Raw genomic sequence first — 22,967 nt, 5'->3', positions numbered from 1 at the left:
TTTAAGATTTTGTTTATACAACACGTCATGCTGCTATGCATGAACCTCAGTCGTAACTAGGCCTACATACTATCAATAACCCAAACTGTGTCTTATAAATTCAATAAAATTGCTTTTTCTACAAGAATATTTGTATTTTTACAGTGCAGGAATTTTTTAAGGATCTGATCTATTACTTGCCTGAAACATGTTTTTTTTTTTCTAAAATAAGTTTTGGCGGAATTGCTATTAGAAACGTTTGTCACGTGATCTTGTGGGAAAATATTTTGTTTTCTCTGAGGGTATCTTGGCCGGGCCTACTGTAATTCTGGTATTGCTGTTGTTTTAGCTCAAATATTTTAATGTAGTAGGCAAATAAGCATACTTTTAACTTTAAGATTGTCGTCTACTTGCTTGGTGCGCACCTGCATACCGGAATTTTATTTCAGCACACTCGAAATTTCGGCTAAAACTGCCATAACGTTCTCTGCACTCTGCAGTGTAGCTAGGTTATAGGCAATAATAGTTGGAAAGCATGAAGCATAGTTTTAGCTTAAGCATTTCGACTGATAGGTCTATCTGGAATACATTGTGCAGGATGTTAAAAATCAGGGTGTAATTTTGAAGTCTGTATCTAGCCGCCAGGCGTACAAGTTCAAGAAAACATGACAACTGCACCTCTGAGAGATATTGTAAGAGTGTTATGCTTAGCCTAGCGCATCTAAATGTCAACTGCTGGCATGCTGGACGAACTCGAGGTGGAAATAGTGCTAGCTTTCGTCCATACTGTAGGTTTAGTGGAAAGCGTGGCACAAACAATCACAAGATTTATTAGCCTAGCGATTACAAATTATGCATGATTGATTGTTTGACATGTTCATCATGCCAATGTACAATAAACAAATCGGGAAAAGTTGGTTGCTCGAACTCCGATTTATGATAAATAATAATCAAAGAACATTAAAAACTTTAGTGCACACCATCACGACATTACGCCAAATTTTTTTGCATGACCGGGTTCTCCAAAAGACGATGTTTTGTGATCTTGCTTTTTTACAATGAAACAAAATGGGAATAACAATTTGGGTCTCGTGCGGAAGTGCACAACCACAGGATACATTTATATACTAGACTCCAGCTACTCGAATTGTGGCATCATTTGGTTGTGCCCTTCTGCACTAGACACCAGAATTCAATGACCTTTTTTAAAGGCAGGTTAAAAAAGCACCAAAAATTAATCTACCAATGGACTAGGTCTATATATCATTTTCTAACCATTTATCACAGCATAACTAGTACCCAAAATTTCACACAATATAATATTCCTTCTAGTAGGCTATGATATGACAAATCATTTTAGTACGCTTTGGCAATACGGTATGTGTAAACTCAGCACTTGGCCTTTACGACCCATGACATCATGTGCCAAGTGTTTTTTGGTGCATTGTCCCTTCGTTATGCTAAAATGATAATCCTACTGTCTGTTTATTTTAATATGTAAATCATTATGCACATTTTTGGATTTTTCTTTATGGCCTTATTGATTGCTTGAAGAAAAAGATGCCAAAAATTCTCATTTTATCATGCACCTTGCATTAGATCATGGGTTCTTAATCGGTAGGCCATGGCCCACTGGCGGGCCACAGGAGCATTTTGAGGTGGGCTTTTGAGCTATTTGGAAAATTGTATTGCTATTTGTAAAGTTGGTGAAAATTTTAGTTTTATTTAATTGGTGAAAATTTTGTAACGTCCAAATTAGCATTGTTGTTTATTCAAATTATATGAGTTAAGTGATAATGATTTATATGATTTTGTGTCGCCCAAAACTCCAAATAGCTTTGCCAATACATGTCTAGACTCGTGGTAATTCCCTTTCCTTAAGGAAGTGAGAACTTTGAAAGTGAGCCACGGAATATTTTCAAAACGAAAGTGGGCCACGACTATAAAAAGGTTAAGAACCCCTGCATTAGATGATTGTAGCCTGGTAGTGTTTTAATTGGCAAAAGTTCTAAAAATGAGCATTTCTGGATTTGTCATCGAGTGATCAAGTCTATGCAGTTTATTTATTTTTTTTTTGTTGAAATGTGTTTATGTGTATCACTTCTTTCTTTTTTATTGTATGTTTAAAGACATCGTTGTACTCAATTTATAGAGTTTTTTTACAAATTTTATAGAAGTGAGAATTGTGTGATTTGAAATTATGTTGTCTTTCAGGAGAAGTGTAGTAAGTGTGATAATATGAAAGTATGTCCAGTATATTTCAAGCAGATAAAATCATTGCATAGCCTATCACCTTTAATATTGCTAATTTTTGATGTCTAGTTTTTCATTTGCAACAGCAGCAAATGTAGTAGTTAATATGAAATGAAAGACTGTGACAAAGGGATTATTATACCGGCCAGCAAGACAACTCCGAAAACAAGGAAACACTCTCATCTTGCTGCTATCAAAGGGTATTTATTGATTATATATACTGTATTATCTGTATGTACATAACTTTTAAAATAAAGGTATTTCTCAATCCATGGTATTGCTTATGCAATCAGTATATTCCAGGGTAAAATTAGGGGCATGTGCTAAAACAAGTTGACCTTAAACCATAGAAGGATTGTCAGTAAATTATGATACCAGTTTTCCAAAGAGTTTTTCAATTTTCGATAATATATATTTTGTTATTAAGCAAGTATATATTGCCATAAATTCCTTGCAAGTAATGCAAATTTGCAGCTAATTGTGTCATTTATATATATATATGTATGTATGTATATTGCTTAATTATGACATCACAATGTATAATCTATATGTGCATGATGTTAGTGTTTAGATCAAGTATTAATCGGACGAATTATGCGGGCGATAAAACATAGATATTGTTAATGCGCAGTTAAGTGCACAACAGAACTAATTTGAGTTTGTGTATCAGTGAATGCCCTTAACTGTTTTTAGTGGATGCCTTTGAGCATCCTGGTTCTGCAAAAATATGTGCCCCTCAAAAAAGTTGGATGCCCAACTCTGGCAAACTAACCATAATCTGCCGACAGACACAATCGACCATGCAATTTTTTAGCTTTAATTATAAAAATGAATAAACATGATTGTTCGATTTTTTTGAGAGGTATGTAAAGTGCATTTTAAAATGTATTAATTATATAATAATTTGTGTACAGTGTTTATAAAGTCTTTGTAAAGTTAAACCATAATATGACATTCTAATGCGCGTCCACTGTTATGTTTAATAGTATGTCTTAGGCCTGAGTTATATACAGTCAGACCTCGTTAATCTGGACCACTTTGTTTCGTCATAAAATGTTCGTGTAGCAGGTTATCTGGATTTTCGGAAAGCGAAAAATCAATCAATCTTGCAAAAGCAGTACGCACCTTACTTTGATATGCACCTCAAAGTATCCATTTTCTGGCTGAACAGCAACTAAAATAAAGCTATATTTTTTGTGTGATCCAACCTAGTGTCAAACCCCAAAACTACCATATTAAAGACGATAATCTGCTATTGTTTTCGTCAACTTTGATTTAAGTTATGGCAGGTCCGCTAAGTCCAAGAACTTTGCTATTTTTTATCTATCATTCTGCTGTCTAATGTAAAGTTTGCTAAAGCTAGTATCAGCAAAGTATACATCGTGGTTTGCACTCTAGTGAATGTCAAAACTAATGAAAATAAAAAAAATGTTTTAAAAGTAAAACTGTGATCGTAACAGGTATATAGTTTTGCTTTTATTCGATTCATTTGGTGTGTGTAGTAAGCTTTTGAGTGTATTTTGTTTGGTATGCAGAAGAGTAAGTAGATACATATCTATCTAATATTTCTACCAAATTAATCTTATCAACAAGTAAGCTCTAGAAAGCTAGATTTGCAGTAAATGCATTGCCAAATGAATAATGGATAAATGAATAACTGTAGGAATAATGCCAAGCTCAAATCTCAAAAGCAAAACCTAAAGTTTTATAAAAACAACACCAAATCTATAACTACTTAAACCAAATCTATAAACTCTTATCGCAGTATGCCAAATTAATTTCTGTATATACAGTATACATGTTTCATTTTTGCTTTATAACTTTGTTTTCTTGTTTTTCTTTTAAATGGCTGCCCCTATCTTTTCAACCTTGGTTAATGGTGCATTTAGTGCTATGTGGCTGTTGCATTATGGTATGTACCTAGTTCTGGGTAAATAGCTGTTAAAGCTGACGTGTCTCAAAAAGGAAACAATAGGTTTATCCGCCAAAGAACCTTTTTCTTATTAGAGATAGGGAATGGTGTGTGTATGACTTGGCATGTTTGTAAACAAGCTTGAGAAATTGTGGTTTTGAAGAGCGTTTATTTATGTACCTTGTCATTTAGCTGTTCAGGACATTTTAGCATTAATGGTATTATCACTTTATAGATTTGCCAGTGTTTATTGATAGGTTCAATTGGTTCAGAAAAGTGTCATTGAGCTATCCAGCATTGAGCAGTAGATCCATATATATTATTCTTTGGTATTGTATTTTGAAATATACTGTCGTAGCCTACTTGGTATAGTTAGTTGGAGTAGTTGTTGGGCAGCAACAGGTGTGGGATGATTGGCCTCAGTAAATGATTATAATCCTTTTGATGGTATAGTTGTTGGACATAAACTAATTATAACGTCTGCCTGTGGACTTCAGGTAAAGATTTTGTTCTGATGCAAGTATACGTGGTTGGGGCTGCTGTATTGCATGTAGCATTTGCACCGATTTATTGGGCATTAAGGAATTAATGCAACTTTTTTCGGTTTTTGTTTAACAATTTTTCCTCTGATTATATATAGGCCTAATACACTGCATAAAATAAAAGCTTCAAGTAACTTGGTATACTGGTAACCTGTTTTATAGTTTATGAATATTACTAAGGTTTACATAGTGTTTTTTTTCATATGTCGTTTCACCAGTACATTGAGTTTAGTTATAAGGTTGCTGCAAATCAGTGAGGATTAGTTTAGTAAACTGCTACCAATAATCCTGATATGTGATGAGCATTAATTGTAGTCACTTTTTTAATCTGTTTTGATGTGTTGTCAGTGTTAAGTAGAATTTCTTGACTAAGTACATTTTTGTTCCAATTGGTTTTTGTGTCATGCCTGTAACAATAACTTTTATTTTTTAGAAATAATGTTATAACTAAATACTTCGCTAGCAAGCCATCATCTAACCAATTCCAAAATAAGGTAGTACCTAATAGTTTAAAACAAGTGTATTGATTTTCTTTGTTATATATTGTAGCCCACTGACTACTGTATAATATATAATAAGTCTAGTTGCTTCATTGCTTGGATTAATTATAATTATTAGTTGTGAAATTAAGAAAAAGTTTTGGTCCAATAATTGAGTGCTGTGCACTTTATCAAACTAACAAACTTTGTTAGATTTTGTGTCTTCACATATTTATATGTTAGAGTAAGTTCTAGGTGTGGCATGATTCTACCTCAAATAGATTTGCCAAATAACAGGATTAATTGCAAAATTAAAAGTTGTGTTAACAACTATCTAATTTGGCAAACGTTAATGTATATATATGTGTTTGCCTAAAGGTGCCATTCACACTGAAAGATTGTAACGGGAATTCTTCACCTGGCAAAAATCTTAAATCACCATTCAAACGTTTAAGTTTTAACAAGGTACCCATATCATATTTCGTTTATGTTTACTTGAAAGCGTTCTTAATTAAATATTTTTATGACAGGAGACAGACACATATATGTGTTTACTCCTGGTAAACATTGCGCACAAATGGCACAATGATGCAATATGTTTGAAGCTTATTTCGTTTTGTGTTGAGAACATGAATATTTAACATTACCATATTTAACATGAATATTTAACCATATTTTATGGTTGTTTCAATGATTGTTTTGTTAAAGTCGCATTGCTTGGACTTTTTATTAAATTACAGAAATTGCAAGACAGAAGTTACAATAAAGCAAACGCTCTCACACCCAATATTGTGATAGTTTTATCTGACAGTGATGAAGAGACTTGCGAGGTTGTAACAGCTTACATTGCTTTACCTGTATAGCTAATATTTATATAGCTAAGAGATAATGTTATATATATATGTTGATAATTGCGGCAAGTATTTAGCAAGTATGTTATTCATGATTGTAACGATTTGTTGGAAAAAAATATCCACAGTGGAAACATGTTACGTTGCATTTGGAAGGATCAGGTAAATTGTTTCGATTCTTCCAAAGTTTGTAAAATTGGTGGCAACTGGCAAATGCTCAGGAATACAGGTCTAGGTATTATATATCATAACATTCCTTTTTTACGATCAGTAAACAGCTTTTTGTTTCATTTGTGACCTTTATAATTAATTTGATTCCATTTTCTTAACAAGTACCATATGCTACTAAAACTTTAATTTAAGCTCCTTGCGAAAAGGCCGGGACCACAAAACACTTAAAGTAAACCAAAATTGTGAGTTAATCAGCTTTGAGTTGTCATTATTTGCTTACGTGCATTTTACTATTTGGATTTAATGAGATCAGCCAAGGCATATATTCGAAATTTCAGTTTTAGTAGGTTTCCACTTGACATTTAACATATGTATATATGTTATTTTGTTCTCAATGTAATGTTATTTATGTTTTGTATTTAGAAGAAATCTAATTCATCTACTGTTCTGACTGAACATGCAGCCAAGATGCCACCACAGAAATCTCTCTCATCGTCTAGAAGTGAAAACAAGCAACAGAGAACATTCAACGGACGTAATCTTTTAAGTCCGTCTAAGTTGAACTTAAAGTCAACTTTATCTTCCCCTAAATGTAATGATCAACTGAATACTATGGAGCGTGAACGAAACGTTTGGGCTGATTTATTTCCATGTGACTTTCAAAATTGTCTTACAAAAAGCCCATCCCAAACTAAATCCCACAACAACTTTAATGCTGTGAAACACAAATCTTCTCCAACCTGCAATACAAAATCACCCAAAAGTGGATTCAAACGTAAAGAATCTGGCATCTCTATAGCGTCATTTTTTGAACCAAAACGAAGAAAAACTGAGTCTCCCACGACAGTCGATACACCAGATGATTTAACGTCCCTGAAGAAAGTGTCTGCTGACACCAAGAGCCAAGATACACATTTATTAACTTCTCAAAATTCCAAGTCCACGACAGATGTAATCATCATTGATTCATCATATGAAGAGGATCTAGGTATCATCTCGGTAAAAGACGAAATAAAGGAAGAAAATTTTGTAAAAACAACTTCCAAAGATGTCAAGTCGGACAAAGAATTGACAGTGGACCTGAATAATTTTTCATTAAAAGAACAACTTGCAGCTACCACTGATGAGAACATTCCCATTGTAAATAAGAATGAAATTGAAGATGATCCGTTACAATGCTTCTTAAAAGATTTAGATTCTTTCGTCACTCAACCTGAAGAAGACAAAGATGTTGATTTTCCAGTATTTAATGGCGTGAACCATTCTCCTTCGTACTCTCAAGAACCTCTGTCTAATTCATTAGCCACAAAAGACATTCCTCTTACAGAGGTGACAACCCTTATTCTTTGGTTGTTTTCTAAGTCAGTTGCTTGCAGTAGTCTATTTGTGAAAAAATTAGGGATGGGCCGAGTCGAATCCGAGTTCAATTACGTGGCGGAGTATTGACATGTTTTCAATACTCGGATTCGATCAAATATTGGTTAATACTCGATGACGTCACACATGTTGGTTTTCGCGTGTAGGTAAACTTCAGTAAATTTTTTAAAATAACCAAACCCTATAAAATGGTAAGCTAACGAAATCGTCGTTTCATCATTCAAGCATGTTTGGAAACAAACAAGTTTCGCCCGCCCGTTTCAATAGGTTACGTTCTTACAACGACGTAATGTTTCACACCCGTGGTTGCTGCATATTTTCCTGTGCAATTTGACGGCGCATCGACGTTTCCATTCATAATAAGATAATAAAACTATCGTCGTTGGTTTGGCAGGGTAGGATCAGGACCACGTATTTAGTAATTAGTTGATAGTCAAAACAACGAATTCAGCAAGTGGCACAACGCACAATTCAGGGTTTTGACAAAATATTTCTGCAAATCAAGTGTATGCAGGAAAGAGTTTTCGGTTAATTACGCAACAAAAGATTTGTTTTTTCTCTCTAAAATGCGTGCATTTGGCTGTAAATAATATTGTTACGATTTTTATTTATTACGTAACAATACATAGATATGCGCCGCGAGATTTTCTTTTCGGGATTTTTATTCGCGTTGCTAAAATTAGACGTTTAGGAGAATGGCCACGCGAAAAGTTGATTCTACTTATTTAGGGTTTGATTGAAGTTAGATTTAGTTACGTTATGTTATCAAGAAACAGCGAGAAATAGCTTGGAACGCACAATTATTTTTCGGTAAACAGTGGCAGTGAAAAATGTTGGCTGATCTTTTGTGATAAGTTCAACTCAATTTTATGCAGCTACAACTAATTACATTTTAAATAGCGTCTGCGATATTTTTTGACTTAAATTTAAGAAATACAGTACATTAAGAAAAAATTTAATTATACATGTATTGGCCACGTATCGCATTTGTAAAGCGTCTAAGCGCCAATGACGCATGGCGGTAGGTGGCAATGGTGCAGTGCCAACACAGTGAACAGAAAACATGCGTAGCTTGTATAGCAGTTGCAATCTCTCACCTTCATTGTTTGTTGATGCCTTGGGAACAATGGTAACCTGGGTGCGTTAAGTAGTTTACGACGTAATTTAATGATTACGTTACGATTTCTTAAATGTAATTTGGTATCAATTTGTTTTCAATTATAGAAAGTTGATGAAAATCCTATGACTACTAGTGATGGCCGGCAGTCGCTTTCTTCATTTGATAAAAGGTTAGAATTTTATTTCAGCAATGTCAGTAACAGGTTGAACAAGCTTTTCCCTGCATATCTTGTTCACTATCTTTCGTTGTTTGCTGGTGCTTCTGAGAAATTTCTGAGTTTTAGCTGAAGCTCTTCTTAAGAGGAACTGAATCTGAAACCTCTCACGCGACATCATGTCAACCTTTTAGGTATTTTAACAGATTGCACAGCGAAGATTCAACCCTACAATCTAGTGAAGAAGTTGCTTCTGCAACTTTGTTTTCATCTCATATCAGTTGTGATGACTTACCTTGCAGCCCTGCTGTGACCATGATACAAAAAGAAAACCCTTTTGGAATGTTGGATTGCTCACAGGGTTCCAACTCCAGTGTGTCTGTAGTTTTAGATGTATGTCTAAGGCAGTAGTTTAACGAATTTTTTTCAAATATTATACTGGTAGTTAAAATCGTTTGGTGATATTCTCTATGAATAGATCGTGTGACATTATTGTCTCCTTAATTACAAGAGTTTCGTTTTGGTGGTTATGCATCAATGGTCGCATATTTCTGTTCTAGAAGTTGAACTGTTGCCAAGAAAAATCAATTCCATTGACTCCTCGATCAAGCAAGAATTTGAAGAGGGAACCAAACAACTTTGACAGAAAATTAGACGAAGATTTATCAGATGAATGTGGCACGGTATTGCAAAAACATATGACCCTTATAGAGTTGTGATGGGCATTATTTCTTCTTAAATTTAGTGTTTGCAAATTGTACGACAGGATAGTGAATCACGAAACAAGTGTCCTAAGCTCACTTTCACTCTAAATAAGATGGTTAGAGAAAGGAAAAAGAAGTGAGTTTGTTGTAATGTTGACGATTTATTAATTATTATTTATTGTGAACTCTGTCAATTCCTTTTTCTAGTGAAAACTGGAGATCAATGGAAGAGAAGTTGCTGGCCGACGTGAAGAAGGGAGGATTCTCTCGCTATCTCAACGTCAGCAGTGATGAAGATGTCGATGTGGATGTTGAGGATCAAGACGATGAATTTGATGAAAAGAAGATTAATGAGTAAGAAAGATTTTTTACTGGGATTATATGACGAGGAAAATTATCCTGGCAATAGTGAACTGAAATAACAAATAGGTTCACACGAATGTGATTGTAACAGCAACAAACAATAAAATTTCTGCAATAAGTTGTCCAACTTGTCCTGTTATATGATGGCACCGATAAACAATTTGCAACAGTTTTCTATAACTAGTAATTGTTAGGTAAATGACCATGATTTAATCGGATGCTTTCCTGATTTAAGCTATGTCACCAAAATCCATCATCAGTTTTAAAGAACTACCATAAAGTTATAGGTAATGTTTGCCGGACGCTGGTGTTAGTGTTCATGTTTGCCTGAATCTTCCACTCAGGGAATATATTCTGGCTAGGGTTTGTATCGACTCAACCCTAATTTCCAAGCAACCGTAAAAAATGAAAATTCAGAAATTGTCACAAGCTCCTTGTGTTGTCAGCGAATTAAACTATCCAATTCGGTGTTTAATCCATCATCTTTGTCGACTAATGACGTCATGTTGTATTGAAACACTATACAGGAATACTTTTATCTTACAGCCTGCTCAGTTTCACTGATGCATGTTTAAGTTTACCTGATGAGCATAAAACTCTCAACATCTTTTCCAACAAGGGACTCCACTCCTTGTATTGTGCTCACTTTGTGGAGGAATCCTGTCCAATCCAGTTGTCGCCAGCTATAGCCAGGTTTGGTCCAACGTTTGTGTTAATACTGTGTGTCTGTAACTTCGTAGTTTGGTAGCAAATTTCATGAAACCGGAATGGTCAGAATGTCATCAAAATACGCTGGTGGTCGTGGCACACTGTATCTAATCAAAAACTTGACATTTGCCTGAAACATAGTAATTATTTTACGTGTTAAACTTACTCATTCAGTCTGACTGGAATTTGGAATGGAATATGAGTTGTTTTAAATCAGTATCATACTTTGTTCTGACTTGAATTAAAACGTGTGAAGCATTTGCAGCAAATGTGAACTCACTCAGCCTGTACGTTGTATTGCAGGTTAAGCCTCGCATCCAAGCTCTGTCACGTACGTCGGAAAAAAGACGCTTGGTCCCCGTGCAATTCTCGCGAAAACGTCATATCCTGGATACTAGAAGTGTGTTGATGAAATAATGCATTTATCTACAACTATTTCCTGTTGTTATATTGTAGTTTTGCGTCGTACGCATTTACAGCCCTTTATCTGGCCAGCAGTACACAAATTAAGGGTGCAAGGCACAAGTCGCTGTCTTCTTCTTCGAAACCGTAGCCCATCATTAGACACAGCGATTGCAGGCTTTAACAGTTAACCTGCTGACCGCTTGTTTCTTTGTTACTGTTTTAAGGTTATGTCAAGCCATTGCGATCGTGAGATTTTGGATCATGCCGAGCAAACTCTAACTTACCTTATCACGAAAACCAGTACAAATCTTGGTTACCGGCCATTTTACGACGCCTTTCTCAATCTCGGTCTACGAAAGCGTTTCCAAAGACCTACACAGTAAGTTTATCTGCTCACGTTGTTAGCGTCAAACAATATCCGAATTTCACCGTCTCGTTAATGACCGAGTTTATGTTGTATATCTCTTTCACTAGTCTTTGTGGACATAGAAAAGAGGCAGAAATAGATTTTATTACTATTTAGTATTTTTAAATCGTGATTCGTGGTTTTGTTGTGTTATAAGTTACGACTGTGTTTAAAATGCTCCTTCATAAAGGACGTTTCGGAAGCAATCACGACTACGTATTATATTATATCAGTGCTTACTTTCACGCATTTCAGCTTTTTCCGTGTTTATTATAAGTTTCTTATTGGCTTGCAATTTACCCGATTATCTGACGTCACATTCCACGCAGGTCGCCTCCCAAAACAAAACGCTCGTGCAAACGTTGTGGAAGAGGCAAGTCAAGACTGTCGTCTTTTCTCGCTACACTCCCATTTATTTTGCGGGTGAGTTTATTTCCATCTCGGTTAGCATCTAACTTAGTTCAACAAAGATGCACAGATATGTTAGTTAGTCGTTTGCTTTCATTAAATGCCTTTAATTAAAATGCCTTCGAAAGATTGTATCTTGCTTTGGTGAAGTTACATGAAATGACACCCTACTTGTATGCCACTGAGTTAGTAAACAACGAACATCGCTGTGTTGAAAACTCGAAATGAAAAAACAAAAACTTTTACGTAACAAAAAATTTCCCAAAAAATTGGAATCATAACGAAACTGACTTGGTTTGTAGATTGGATTTAATATCGTTAAAAAATTTACTGTTTATTTGCTAGTTTTGTCATTTGTGTTTGAGTTCCAAGGTCTGTAAGTTGGTTTAGGACCACTTATGTTTGCATTATAGTAATATCCATCGTGATCGTACGGTATAACTTCGATCTTATATTGTTAAATGATCTTGAAATGCAACATCTTGTCGCGAAATAGGAGGTGTCATTTGCATTTGAGAATAACTTCAACCAAAGTTTTGTGCAATTTCCCAAAGACTAGCGCCAATTGTTGTTAGAGGGCGGGAAGACCGGTTCATCGCATTATAATTATCTATTGACAAGTCCTATATACAATAAATACATGGACCATGATACTATGATTAGGAATCAAACTACCACCACCAGCCTATACACGCAGTTTTATTGCCCAGGCTTTTACGTCAGCACTGGAGACAAGAGCGGATTCGTTTGATGACGAAGATCTCGCATGTCACACGGTCCTGTGTTGCCTCCTGCTGCTGTGTTCCAGTAGTTGCCCCTACCTGCCGCCAATCGTGTTGAAATCTCTGGAGGCCACTTTAGCGGTGATTAGAAATTGGCAGGACGCGGTGAGTTTTCAGTACCTGAGTGTCGAACCAGAACCGCACCCAAATCTTTAAACCGGTTTTAGCAGATGTTTTTGAGAAACCGAACTTGAATTAAATATGTGAACATTTTCTGAACCCAAACCGAACCTGAAACATTGAAACCTGAAAGGCGAAGAAAAAACGAACCTTTCTCGACTGTGGCCACTGGTCTCACCCGTAATTTCACTAAAAATACTAGAAACCGTGTTTCTGGTTATCACAATGCCACTTGTCCACTTCCCTATTTTCTATGTAAAACTTCAATGAATTTAAATAAATAGTCACAGCTGACAAATTAGTTTTGGTAAAGTAATGCGACTTGGGCAAAAGCAGTTAAAAAGAATAATCCTGGATGCAATAGGTCATTTGCACCCGGAGCAGACCATACGTGTGTAAGTTTGTTGAACCCACACCGGGAACGGAAAATATACGCGCATCCATAAGCACCAGAATCGAAGTAGAGACGGTGAAATAAAATTTGGCCAAATCTGAACCGGAAATAAGTCTTTCAAACTGCGATTCGACAACCTTGCTGTTCTTGGTTCAATATCGTATTGTGTAACGTATGCTTTATGCTACTACAGTCTCTTTATCAACATATCTTGACTAATTGTTTTTGTATTTGGTCTGGGTAAGTAATTTCTTTGGATATTCATAAATAAAAGTTTCGTGTCGTATTTTTTTACAGAGGCTTTCAATAACAAAGGCTTTATTAGGCCAAGTCAAAGATTTTACCGTTCTCTATACAATGACGTCATTGCTTCCAACCAACAGCGAGCGGTCAAATCAGCTTCGTCGTTGTGTCGCCCAATCGTTGCTTCACACGTTTATCAAACGACTCCCATTGGACGATTTGAAAGAGCCGAGAGACGACAAACACGATTTAGAGGTTGCTGCAATTTTAATGTGTCGTAATTTGACAACGAACGTCCTTCGCTTGCAATTGATTCACCGATTTTTTTATAAATTCTTTTCACATCACGGTAGTTAACACTCTTGTGAAACAGTACAGCAGCGTCAACCTAATCAAACCCTAGTCATTAAATATTAATATCTGCGTGTTCTTTTTACCTGTACCTGCTTCAAATAACATTGCGCGGTGACGTAACCACTTTGTGAGCAGTAATCTGCAGACCACTGTGAATCACAGCAAATCTTACCTGCCAGTCGTTCTGTTCCAGCTTTCGGCTGCTCTTGCGTCAGACCTCACTCTTCCCAACGTCCAGCTTTTCCTGGAGCATCGTCATGGCAGCGAGCCTACGAGCATATCCGTTTATCATCATCTTTGTTTGTGTGTTCTCCTGCTCCAGATCTGCGTCGGCAACGAGAGGCTTCAGCGGCAACATAAGGTGCGCTGTGGCATTAAGCGTTACTGGCTCTTGCTTTAAATTGACATCGGAGATCATTTCATATTAACAACCGACGTTCGGTTTTAAGTTGAATCGTATTTGCAAGGTTTTTTGTTTCACCTTCGTTGACATTTTAATTTCCTTTCTTGGCCGCACTTTTATGTAAAAAAACTTTTATTTTCATTCAGGACGATCTCGATTCTATTATGGACTCTCTCAAGTCTTTCAACATAAGGATAAAGGAAAATGGATGCCTTTATTGTTCGGAGGCAAAGGGATTTATAAACTTCGTCACGGTTCGTATGAAGCTACAAGCCGACCAGATGACATGCGCCGACTTGGTAAGCAAGAGCGTCTATGAAACATTGTTGGTCAATTTCAAAATATCCACGGCTACATAATAAAACGTAATGCAACTGCGCATACATCCATGCATAACAACCTGTTTCGCTAAAGCTAATTATCATTTTCCGAGATTTCCTCTATTTACCACTGGACACCCGCGTAATGATTGTAACTTCTTACCTATGTTTTAATATCAGCAAGGAATGTTCAAATACCTACGCGCGGCTCGTGTCGACGAGGAGATTGTCGAAGAAGATGACGTAGGTGATACAGACGATGAAGTCAGTGCTGAAGAAGGTAACATCGAAGAGGAGGCGAAATCCAATATACTAAATCCCGTGTCGCCATTGGTCAACAAAAACGATCCGCTCGAACTTCATGACGTCATTTCACCCTGTTGTGACGTCACCGAGCAGCCACTTTGTTCAGGACTCGGCAATGACCGTCTCGTGACCGATGGCATCAGCGGGGGTTCCCCCATCTTAAATTGTGGCGAAACCCAGATGGAAGTTGAGGTACTCGCAAAGGGTAGCCAGGGCAACATTGACGTCATTCTTGATGATGCAAGTGTCGATGGCAGGAAGACATTTGCTAAGGTCAATGCTCCCCTTGACCTGACTGCAGTGGAGGAGGCAGACTATGCTAACGTGATGATGGACAAGCCGGTTAATTCTATTAAAGTAACTTTTGAAGCTGAGCTCATAGAACTTGAAGATAACGTCATTCCGGAGAGTGGTGAGGTCGGTTTTACCCAGTGCGTCTTAAGTGTAGGAAATGAAGGCGGTGACAACTTTTCTACGGCCTGCGATATAGCGACCTGTAGTGACAGAGTTACACAAGTTTGTGGACCACTAGACGCTGATAACGACCTCGATAATGTCGCACTTAAGTCACCGAACGACCACTATCATACGCTTGTCGATTCGGATAAGGTCACAATACGAATTTGATGGAGCAAACCGATTCCAGAGAGAATTGTTTTTAGCATTTAAATTTAAGGAATTCGAATTTCCCTTAATGTATATTTTTCTTGCGTTATTTTTATTTTGGTTGTCGGTGAGTATTTCAGCTTGTTTTTCAAACAAACATTTTTTGTAAAGCATTTAATTTAATTTTTTGCCGGCTGCCGCAGTTTTTACAAGTGTTACATTTAGGAACCAATAGTTCAGATTTTGCCGTTAGTAGTGACCGTCATTTTTATTTTTAATCTAAAGCCATTAATTATGAAAAAGTTATTTTGAGCCAATGTTTCTAGCAGTAATATCTTGAGTAGAATGATTTTTTAGCAGAAATTATCTGGTGTATTTCCACCGTTTCTTGTGGTACAGAATTTTTTTACGATGCGCTGTTACATTAACAAGGTGCCTCTCGTTCGAAAGGTTGCTCCCTACATTTATGTGATACACTTTATCGTTATTGCGCTATCTTGCTTTTGAAGAGAACGCTTCATCGTAGCTTAGCACACTCACAGATATATGTATACATGTTAGATGTATTTAAGCTGTCGTGTTCATGTTTTGCTTTTTCTTGATCAGGGCTGTCGATTTTCATAACTGTTGTTAATTTTTTTCCTATTCTTTCCTATTGTCATATTCCTTTTTGCCATCGCCGCAGTTGTCGTGGGGCACTTTCGATTTTTCTAGAGCAACGCGTTAACCGCGCAGTCGTATTTATTAAACGTTTTTCTAATATTTTTTTGAAGTCTTGCCATGTCAAGGGTATCGCTTTCAACCAACCCTGCTGTTTGAGTTTTTACCAAGTTGCAGCTTCTGCAAAAACCTCAGCTGGGTCTCTTGTCTTAAATCTTCTTAAATATCAATCACAGCAGCAGCACCGACTTTTAGGGGCTCAAGGAGCGTGGATATTGATATTGCCCAGCATGCACGTCATATAGATTCAATTAATTAACGTAGACAGCTTGAGTGTTTATGCCTTTGCTGGACTAGTTTCACAATAATTTGCCACTTTCTGATAACACCTGGTATATCGGTACGTATATGTTGTCTAGACTTTGGACACCATTGGTTTAGCATGAAACCAACGCTATAGCCAGGGTTGCCATCAGTCTCAACTCAAAAATAAGGACGACTAGAAAACGAACGAGGAATACCACCTTAAACAGTGCACAACAAGAGAAAGCAACCAATGTTCCTAAAAAAAAAAACAAGACCCTATCTGCATGTTCATAATTTTGGTATCTCTTTGGTACAAAATGGTATCGTACAGGTGACAAAAGTGCCCACCTCCGCCCTAAAAATAAGGACGAAAGTGAAAATAAGGACATTTCGTAGGAAAAAGGACAAACATATTTTCTAAGACACGGACCTTTAAAATAAAGACAAATCTTAGAAATAAGGACGGTATGGCAACCCTGGCTATAACTCACAAACACGCCACAACGGCTTAGGTGCCATGGGTACCGCAAGCAAAATAGAAGTCAAGTCAACCCAAACAGTTTATATACGAACTACTCCGTTAACCCCTTTAGCCATTGTAAAGTCATTGTCCCGATAATCTTTTGTCAAGGGCTGTCTGCTCTCTCCAAACGGCGCCAAAAAAGTTAAAGTGTATAAAGTTATTTGTGTGCATGGCCTACGTCATAACAACCACGGAATCGTTCTGTGATTAAAAGGTTGAATTCCTATACTTTGGGGTGAGAATGGTTTGAAAATATACCAAGTCACAACATTGGGTGAATTAGTCATCTATGAGCCAACCTGCTTAAGCAATAAAGCGTATTTCTTGCACTCGGATCGAATTTACACGCGATCTATACAAGAAGACATCAGCGGCATATCTTTACTTTAAAATTTTGTCACCGAGAAATGTATCCGGGCTATAAAGTTTCATTAAAAGGGAAATTTTGAAATGACGATACAGCCGCATGCCAAAGATAGGGTTCACGACAAAGGGTCGCTTTTTTAAAGGCTTGTAGTATATGAATAGGGAGGGAAAGACGCGTTTTCAAAATAACATCTGCTACTGTTTCTTTATTTACAAAGCCAGGTAACGCGACCTCCACAATGAGAGAGCTAGATATTAAACATTGGATCATTGTGTTTTTATTCATGTGTTGCACAAACAATTAATTTTTGGTGACCCCAAACAATAATTAAATGCCAGACAAAGCTCCCAGTTTTGATTACCGCGACATCTTGGGCTCGTGTTTCGAAAGCCAAAGCGTGTGAACAGTTGGGAAAAACTATATTGAGTACGCTGTATAGGCTTTTGTAGATGACAGAGTAATCGTAAGTATTAATCATTTTTTTTATTGTTTCAAAACTGATGTCATTTATAAAATAGGTCTATAGGTAATTTTCTAAATCTACGTGTGGGGCTAGGCGAGTGATTTTGTATAAGTTAGCAAACATTTTGAGGGTTAATACGGCCAAAGCAACTACAGCGCCTTTATAATATTTGCTTTGTTCAAACTGGATATCAATTATAGACGCGGGAAAGTTTCAAAATATTGTCAGCTTCAGAGCATTTTATCACGTTAAACAAACAACTAAGAAGTGTTGGGCTTTTTATTTTTTACCGCAAAATTCGCTTTCGTTCAAGGTTCCAATGAACAATGAAATAAGCTCAAACGGGTTCTAGTATTTATAGCAGAGAAGGTTCAATATTTGGATAAGCTTGAAGTCTAAGATCGCTGAATGGACCAAATACACCGTTTGCGGATGGGGTTAATCTCGCGTAAGAGGTCGTAGCAACCATTTGGAAAATATTTTTCCAGCAAGAAGCGAAGCATAAGCGTCACTGCCAAGTTAGGAGTGACAACCTGATGAGGCAACGGCCAATTTGTAGACGTGAAAACGCATGCGGCAAGTTCCAGGCTTGTCTGAAAATGGTTTAGTTCAGGGCGAGTTTGATACATAAAGTAATTGAAATGTGTTGAAACATCGTGGTTACCGCAAGGCGTCGTCTTGAGGTCGGTAGAGCAATTGGTTCGTACATTTGGAGGATTTCTCCTATAAAATTACGTACAGCACAATAACGCAGAAAGTCTACTACAAAATCTATTTTGATGTTAACTTTAAAGCTCGAAAGGGCATCTTCGATTTTAAGTTGTGAAATAAACTTCCTCGGTATTTGACAAGACACTTCTATGCCAGTCTATTGGTGGTTAATTTTCTTTGTAGATTAAAATCTAATGTGATTAAAATCTACGGAACACTGAGAATCCCTTCAGTTAATCATCGATCAAGAAACTTTCAATGATTAACAATGAAGCAGGTACGGCTTGAATTTATTGACCAGCAAGAAGACATTATTGGTGAGTTTTGCAACGTAAATTCCTGGGTTCAAATTCTACTAAAGCCATTTTCGGGCGCTTTTATGAAATTTAAAAAGTGTTGTAAAAAATGACTGCTCCAGAAAAAGAACGTCGTTTACATCAGCCAAAACATAAGAGACTGGAATATGTGGCAGGCTGGAACATTCATCAGCTTGTCAAAGGTAAAAGAAACATTTTTTGATCACTTTGTCGGTATTCGGTTGGATAAATATTTTTATTGTATTGGTTATAACTTGTTAGTAACTTTTGAGAATTAAAATTTTGCTTTCAGTTTTCAATTAAAATTTATAAGATGTCGATCACAGATGCCAAGAAGTGTCGTCCCACGCTGCACACAAGGCAGGGATTTTATCTCAAGTCGTCGGTCTCAGACATCGCTTCAGTTTACTCATACCGCTCCTCAAAGTCGAAGTCCTCCACCTCCAGGCGCTCATGCATGACCACTGTGACGTCACCAACACTAAGCACGACGTTCAGGTGAGCGACTTCATATTTATACTTTTTTAAGTGTCTTCGCTTTTTAAAATACTGGTAAAGATTAGGCTTACCCTGTCTGTATAGTGCATGTACATTGTACACTACTGCGCAAGTTTATCTATTTTCAAAAAACGTAATTAACTAAAGATATTTTTAAGATTTTTTGAGTATAGTTTGGTAGTCATCGCCAAAAATGTGTTGCAAGCTTGACGTCCATTTTGACAAGATCAGATACAAGTGTGACGTCACATAATGCGTTTTGTGGTTTCAGCTTTCAATCGAGGATTAGTTAATCAATGAGAAGCAGAGATAGAAATATTGTGCTACATTTGATCAATTCCTTTTCAAAGTCATTTCCAATTCTTATAATTAATATTATAAAAAGCGTTTGTAATTGTATGCAGCCCGAACTAGCTTCGAAATTTTCTCTGGTGAGAAACACAGTCTTGTCACCTTAGTAATACTGATAGACCCACTGCTCTTTTTTTGATAAAGTATAATAATGCTTTCAAATAAATGAAATAAAAAAAAAAACAGGACTTTAAAGGGAAACATTTTGCATAACGGGAGCAGGACACTGCTGAGGTTGCAGTGTTTTGTGATTGTTTTCTTTCCACTCTATACCCAAAGCAAATGGAAGGTTTCGTATTTTTTGGGCCAATTATTTTCAAATATTTTTGTATGTTTGTATTTTATTGGTTTCAGACTTTACGACATCCTTCGTTTCCATCCCGCTCACGGTTCCAACGTCGTCTTGTCCAATGATCGACAAGTTGCTAGTAGAAAGACCCAGAGTTTTTGCAATGGTATAGTGTTTGGCCATCGCCCGGTCAAATTCGGCGAGACCGTGCACCTTAGATTTAACAAGGTAATCTGTGCGTAACCTGCAATACGTGCCATCAACTTATATTTCGTCATAACAGTCATTTGAGGCACATCTCCTAACTTTAAACTGATGTGCATCACAGGTTCGGACAGACTGGCGCGGTTGCGTTCGACTTGGCTTCACGCCACACAACCCCACCAGATGTGATCCGAAATCTCTTCCTCGTTATGCGGTTCCCGATCTCAGAAGACGGTCAAGGTTCTGGGCAGTTCCGATAGCAGAAAAATATGCAACAAAATACAACATCTTCTCCTTTATGTGCAAAGGTATCAGCGTAAATTCTTACTATGCAGTATTAGATTGATTGGTTGAATCAACGGTGACGTTTTATAGCTTGGACTAAACGCTTTTCCATAAATACTTAACCAATTATTATCATGTTTGATTGTTTGCACGCAGTTTTGTCATTTTACTAAAACAGAGTAACTAATATAGCCCACATTGAAAGGGAACGGCCAAAAGAAGAACTTGTTTCAATTTTTATTGTACAGAGGACGGAAGTGTGAGTTACATGATCAACAACGAAGGAAAAGGAACTTTTCTCACCGGACTCGAGACGAAGATCTCACTTTGGCCGATGCTGGACCTTTACGGGAAAGTGGAGGAAATTGCGATTGTCGATGATGAAGCTGCGGAGCTTGGAGCAGCTATCCTGGGCCATGTTGAAGACGAGGATGAAGAGGAGGAAGATTTAGGATCTGGGATGAGTCCGGGAAAACGAGGAAAGCTGCAGAGCGGCGGAAGAGCAAGAGGAGATTACGTCATGTTTCACGAGACGCGAGGAAAGAACGTGAAACTGGATTTGCGTCAAACGACTGCGAAGAGGTTCGACTCCTTCTGGAATTCTCTCAGTTTCACTCGCAAACCGCTGAGACGTTTTGACATGACTTTCTTGGAAATTTTAAAAGTCGAGTCAAATTATGCTGGTGAGAAACTTTGTAAGCGGTTTAAATCTTTACAGTATTAAATAGACTCTAATCTTCTTAACGACTGTACGCTTTTTCAGGCTTACTATAGAATAGCTTGAGTGAGCGCAGTTGATAAGATTTAAAATCAAGTTTCACTTTCAGGTCAATTAAGCGGTGACATTTTTTACAGGTGGGTTAGGTGTAGGAGCGACCAATATGAACCCAGCCACGATGAAATCGTCCGAACTTCCGGACAACGCTGAGCTGCTCACCGTCAAACCGGCACAATACTGGCGCATATCACGTGATATTGAAACGGAAGAAGGTAAAAACATGTCGAGTGATGTCTCTACACTTGGTCGTCAAGTGTAGCACTTTATACTACGCTTTGAATATTGTATCACTGAATTTTACGGAGGACGGTGTCAACCGACACGTCCACCACGTTAACTTATAAGTTAGTCGTATATCAGAATTACAGAAATGAAATATTGATATTCTGACTGAAATGTTGAAAAAACTTATCAAAATGCCAATTACTTTCTAGGTGATCAACTTGGATTCGTGCTGGATGGAAATGGGCAAATCACCTACAGCAAGAATGGCAATCCTCAGGAAATGCTCTTCTCGGACGTTCCGGTCAAAGATCCAATATGGCTTATTTTTGACATATACGGGAGTACAACAATGATTAAACTAATGGGTGAGTAACTTTAATTAGGGCTTTGACTGGATCCTATAATTATCCAAATCACGTAGATCTGAATAAAAGTTTTCCTGAATGGCTATGATGTATGGAAGTAATTTTAACTTGCCTAATAGGCCTAATTAAGTATAAGTACAACTGATTTACAATCATCATGTTTAAGAAGTGTGTCTCAGGCCTACAGCTTATACGGTAAACATGTAAAAGTCGATATTAGCCAAGATATAAATTTTTTTCATGAGATATTTTCGTGCGACTTTACAGGCCGCATTACGTGTCACGATCCGAGCGACACCACCAACGTCGGCAGATTCGCCTTCGACAACATTCAAGAAGACGAGACCGAAAAAGAATGTCTGATGTGCTTCAAAAAAGACAGGTCACGTGACTGCACCATTCAGCCGTGCGGTCACACTACTCTTTGTCATTGGTGCGCCATCACGTGTATGGTGAAGCAGCAGCTAAGGTCAGCATGGTGGCGTTATAACGTTGCATGATAAAAACTTTGGACTTGTTTTATAGACAGGCTGTGAATTGCTCTCTTGCAAGAAACTGATCCTATATACAAGCGTGCGATATTTTATTATATTTTTATTATTATCACATTGATTAATTTTGCAAATATTAGTGATTAGTTAAAGAACTCTATAGCCAGACTGTGATGTTTAATAACGTTATTTTTCGGCAGGTTCATCGTTTGCCCCGTTTGCGGGGGCCCAGTAAATGACGTTGTGAGAATCTTACGGCGGAAGTATGTGAATAAGAGCCCGGAAGTAAGCGTAGATGAAGAAAACGAGCCAACTTGATGCGGAGCGCAACGTTATTCAAGAAAAATCTTGCTGCAAAACTTGTTCACAAACTGGTCAAGGAAAGGTCGAGAAACCGTTGAAATAGTCCTTTAGACGTCAAAATGACAACACGCATAACCGTCACTTCTTTTAAACCCGATGAAGCAGACGTCGTAAATATGAATTCCGAAAACGGGTTGTTGCGAGCTGTAGATTTCTTCACCAAGGATTTGATGAAATGAGCGACTTCAAGTGACTCCTGATCAGGTTGACGATTTGTGGACTCATCACGATGCTAGAAGCAATAACAACGAATGACGTGACGGCTGAATAGCGGCAGACGCTGTTTGTTCATTGCGCAAAACATTTCTGCAATGATTTCAATTTTTCAAAACACTGTAAAACAAGTAAATGATGAAAGAGCTGAATTCGTTTTGTCTGTTATCCGTGACTGAGAACTGAGATACTGCAGCT

At 37.3% G+C, this 22,967-nt stretch overlaps 2 protein-coding genes across 7 annotated transcripts; both read left to right on the top strand.

Annotated features, from left to right (window-relative positions):
- The first annotated feature begins 301 nt into the window (after nucleotides 1–301).
- Nucleotides 302–16,122, top strand: LOC143459036 (uncharacterized). Of its 5 annotated transcripts, none has more exons than XM_076955993.1 (19): nucleotides 302–2,432; nucleotides 5,120–5,180; nucleotides 5,544–5,630; nucleotides 5,906–5,995; nucleotides 6,614–7,516; nucleotides 8,789–8,853; nucleotides 9,045–9,231; nucleotides 9,399–9,521; nucleotides 9,605–9,678; nucleotides 9,750–9,896; nucleotides 10,452–10,598; nucleotides 10,917–11,013; nucleotides 11,243–11,397; nucleotides 11,754–11,847; nucleotides 12,543–12,719; nucleotides 13,426–13,626; nucleotides 13,919–14,086; nucleotides 14,275–14,427; nucleotides 14,629–16,122. In XM_076955993.1, exons 1-19 carry the CDS (start codon nucleotides 2,344–2,346, stop codon nucleotides 15,379–15,381), a joined length of 3,771 nt encoding a protein of 1,256 aa, XP_076812108.1. In that variant the 5' UTR covers nucleotides 302–2,343; the 3' UTR covers nucleotides 15,382–16,122. The 5 variants fall into 5 exon arrangements, with proteins under 5 accessions (XP_076812108.1, XP_076812107.1, XP_076812111.1 ...); XM_076955992.1 differs by having other exon boundaries at nucleotides 6,611–7,516; XM_076955996.1 differs by lacking the exon at nucleotides 5,120–5,180 and having other exon boundaries at nucleotides 2,283–2,432; nucleotides 5,906–6,251; nucleotides 6,611–7,516.
- Nucleotides 16,123–17,704: 1,582 nt separating this feature from the next.
- Nucleotides 17,705–22,921, top strand: LOC143461098 (protein neuralized-like). Of its 2 annotated transcripts, XM_076958871.1 has the most exons (11): nucleotides 17,705–18,362; nucleotides 18,574–18,707; nucleotides 18,809–18,889; nucleotides 19,034–19,205; nucleotides 19,911–20,073; nucleotides 20,174–20,357; nucleotides 20,583–21,017; nucleotides 21,190–21,324; nucleotides 21,547–21,702; nucleotides 21,970–22,171; nucleotides 22,394–22,921. In XM_076958871.1, the coding sequence occupies exons 2-11, from the start codon at nucleotides 18,659–18,661 to the stop codon at nucleotides 22,509–22,511; spliced, it is 1,695 nt and encodes a 564-aa protein (XP_076814986.1). In that variant the 5' UTR covers nucleotides 17,705–18,362; nucleotides 18,574–18,658; the 3' UTR covers nucleotides 22,512–22,921. The 2 variants fall into 2 exon arrangements, with proteins under 2 accessions (XP_076814986.1, XP_076814988.1); XM_076958873.1 differs by having other exon boundaries at nucleotides 17,705–18,707; nucleotides 18,785–18,889.
- The last annotated feature ends 46 nt before the right edge of the window (nucleotides 22,922–22,967 follow it).

The sequence above is a fragment of the Clavelina lepadiformis genome, chromosome 5 (genome assembly GCF_947623445.1).
Source record: "Clavelina lepadiformis chromosome 5, kaClaLepa1.1, whole genome shotgun sequence".
Classification (NCBI taxonomy): Eukaryota; Metazoa; Chordata; class Ascidiacea; order Aplousobranchia; family Clavelinidae; genus Clavelina; species Clavelina lepadiformis.
The sequence above is the reverse complement of the archived record's forward strand: the minus strand, read 5'-3'. Positions and strand labels throughout refer to the sequence as shown.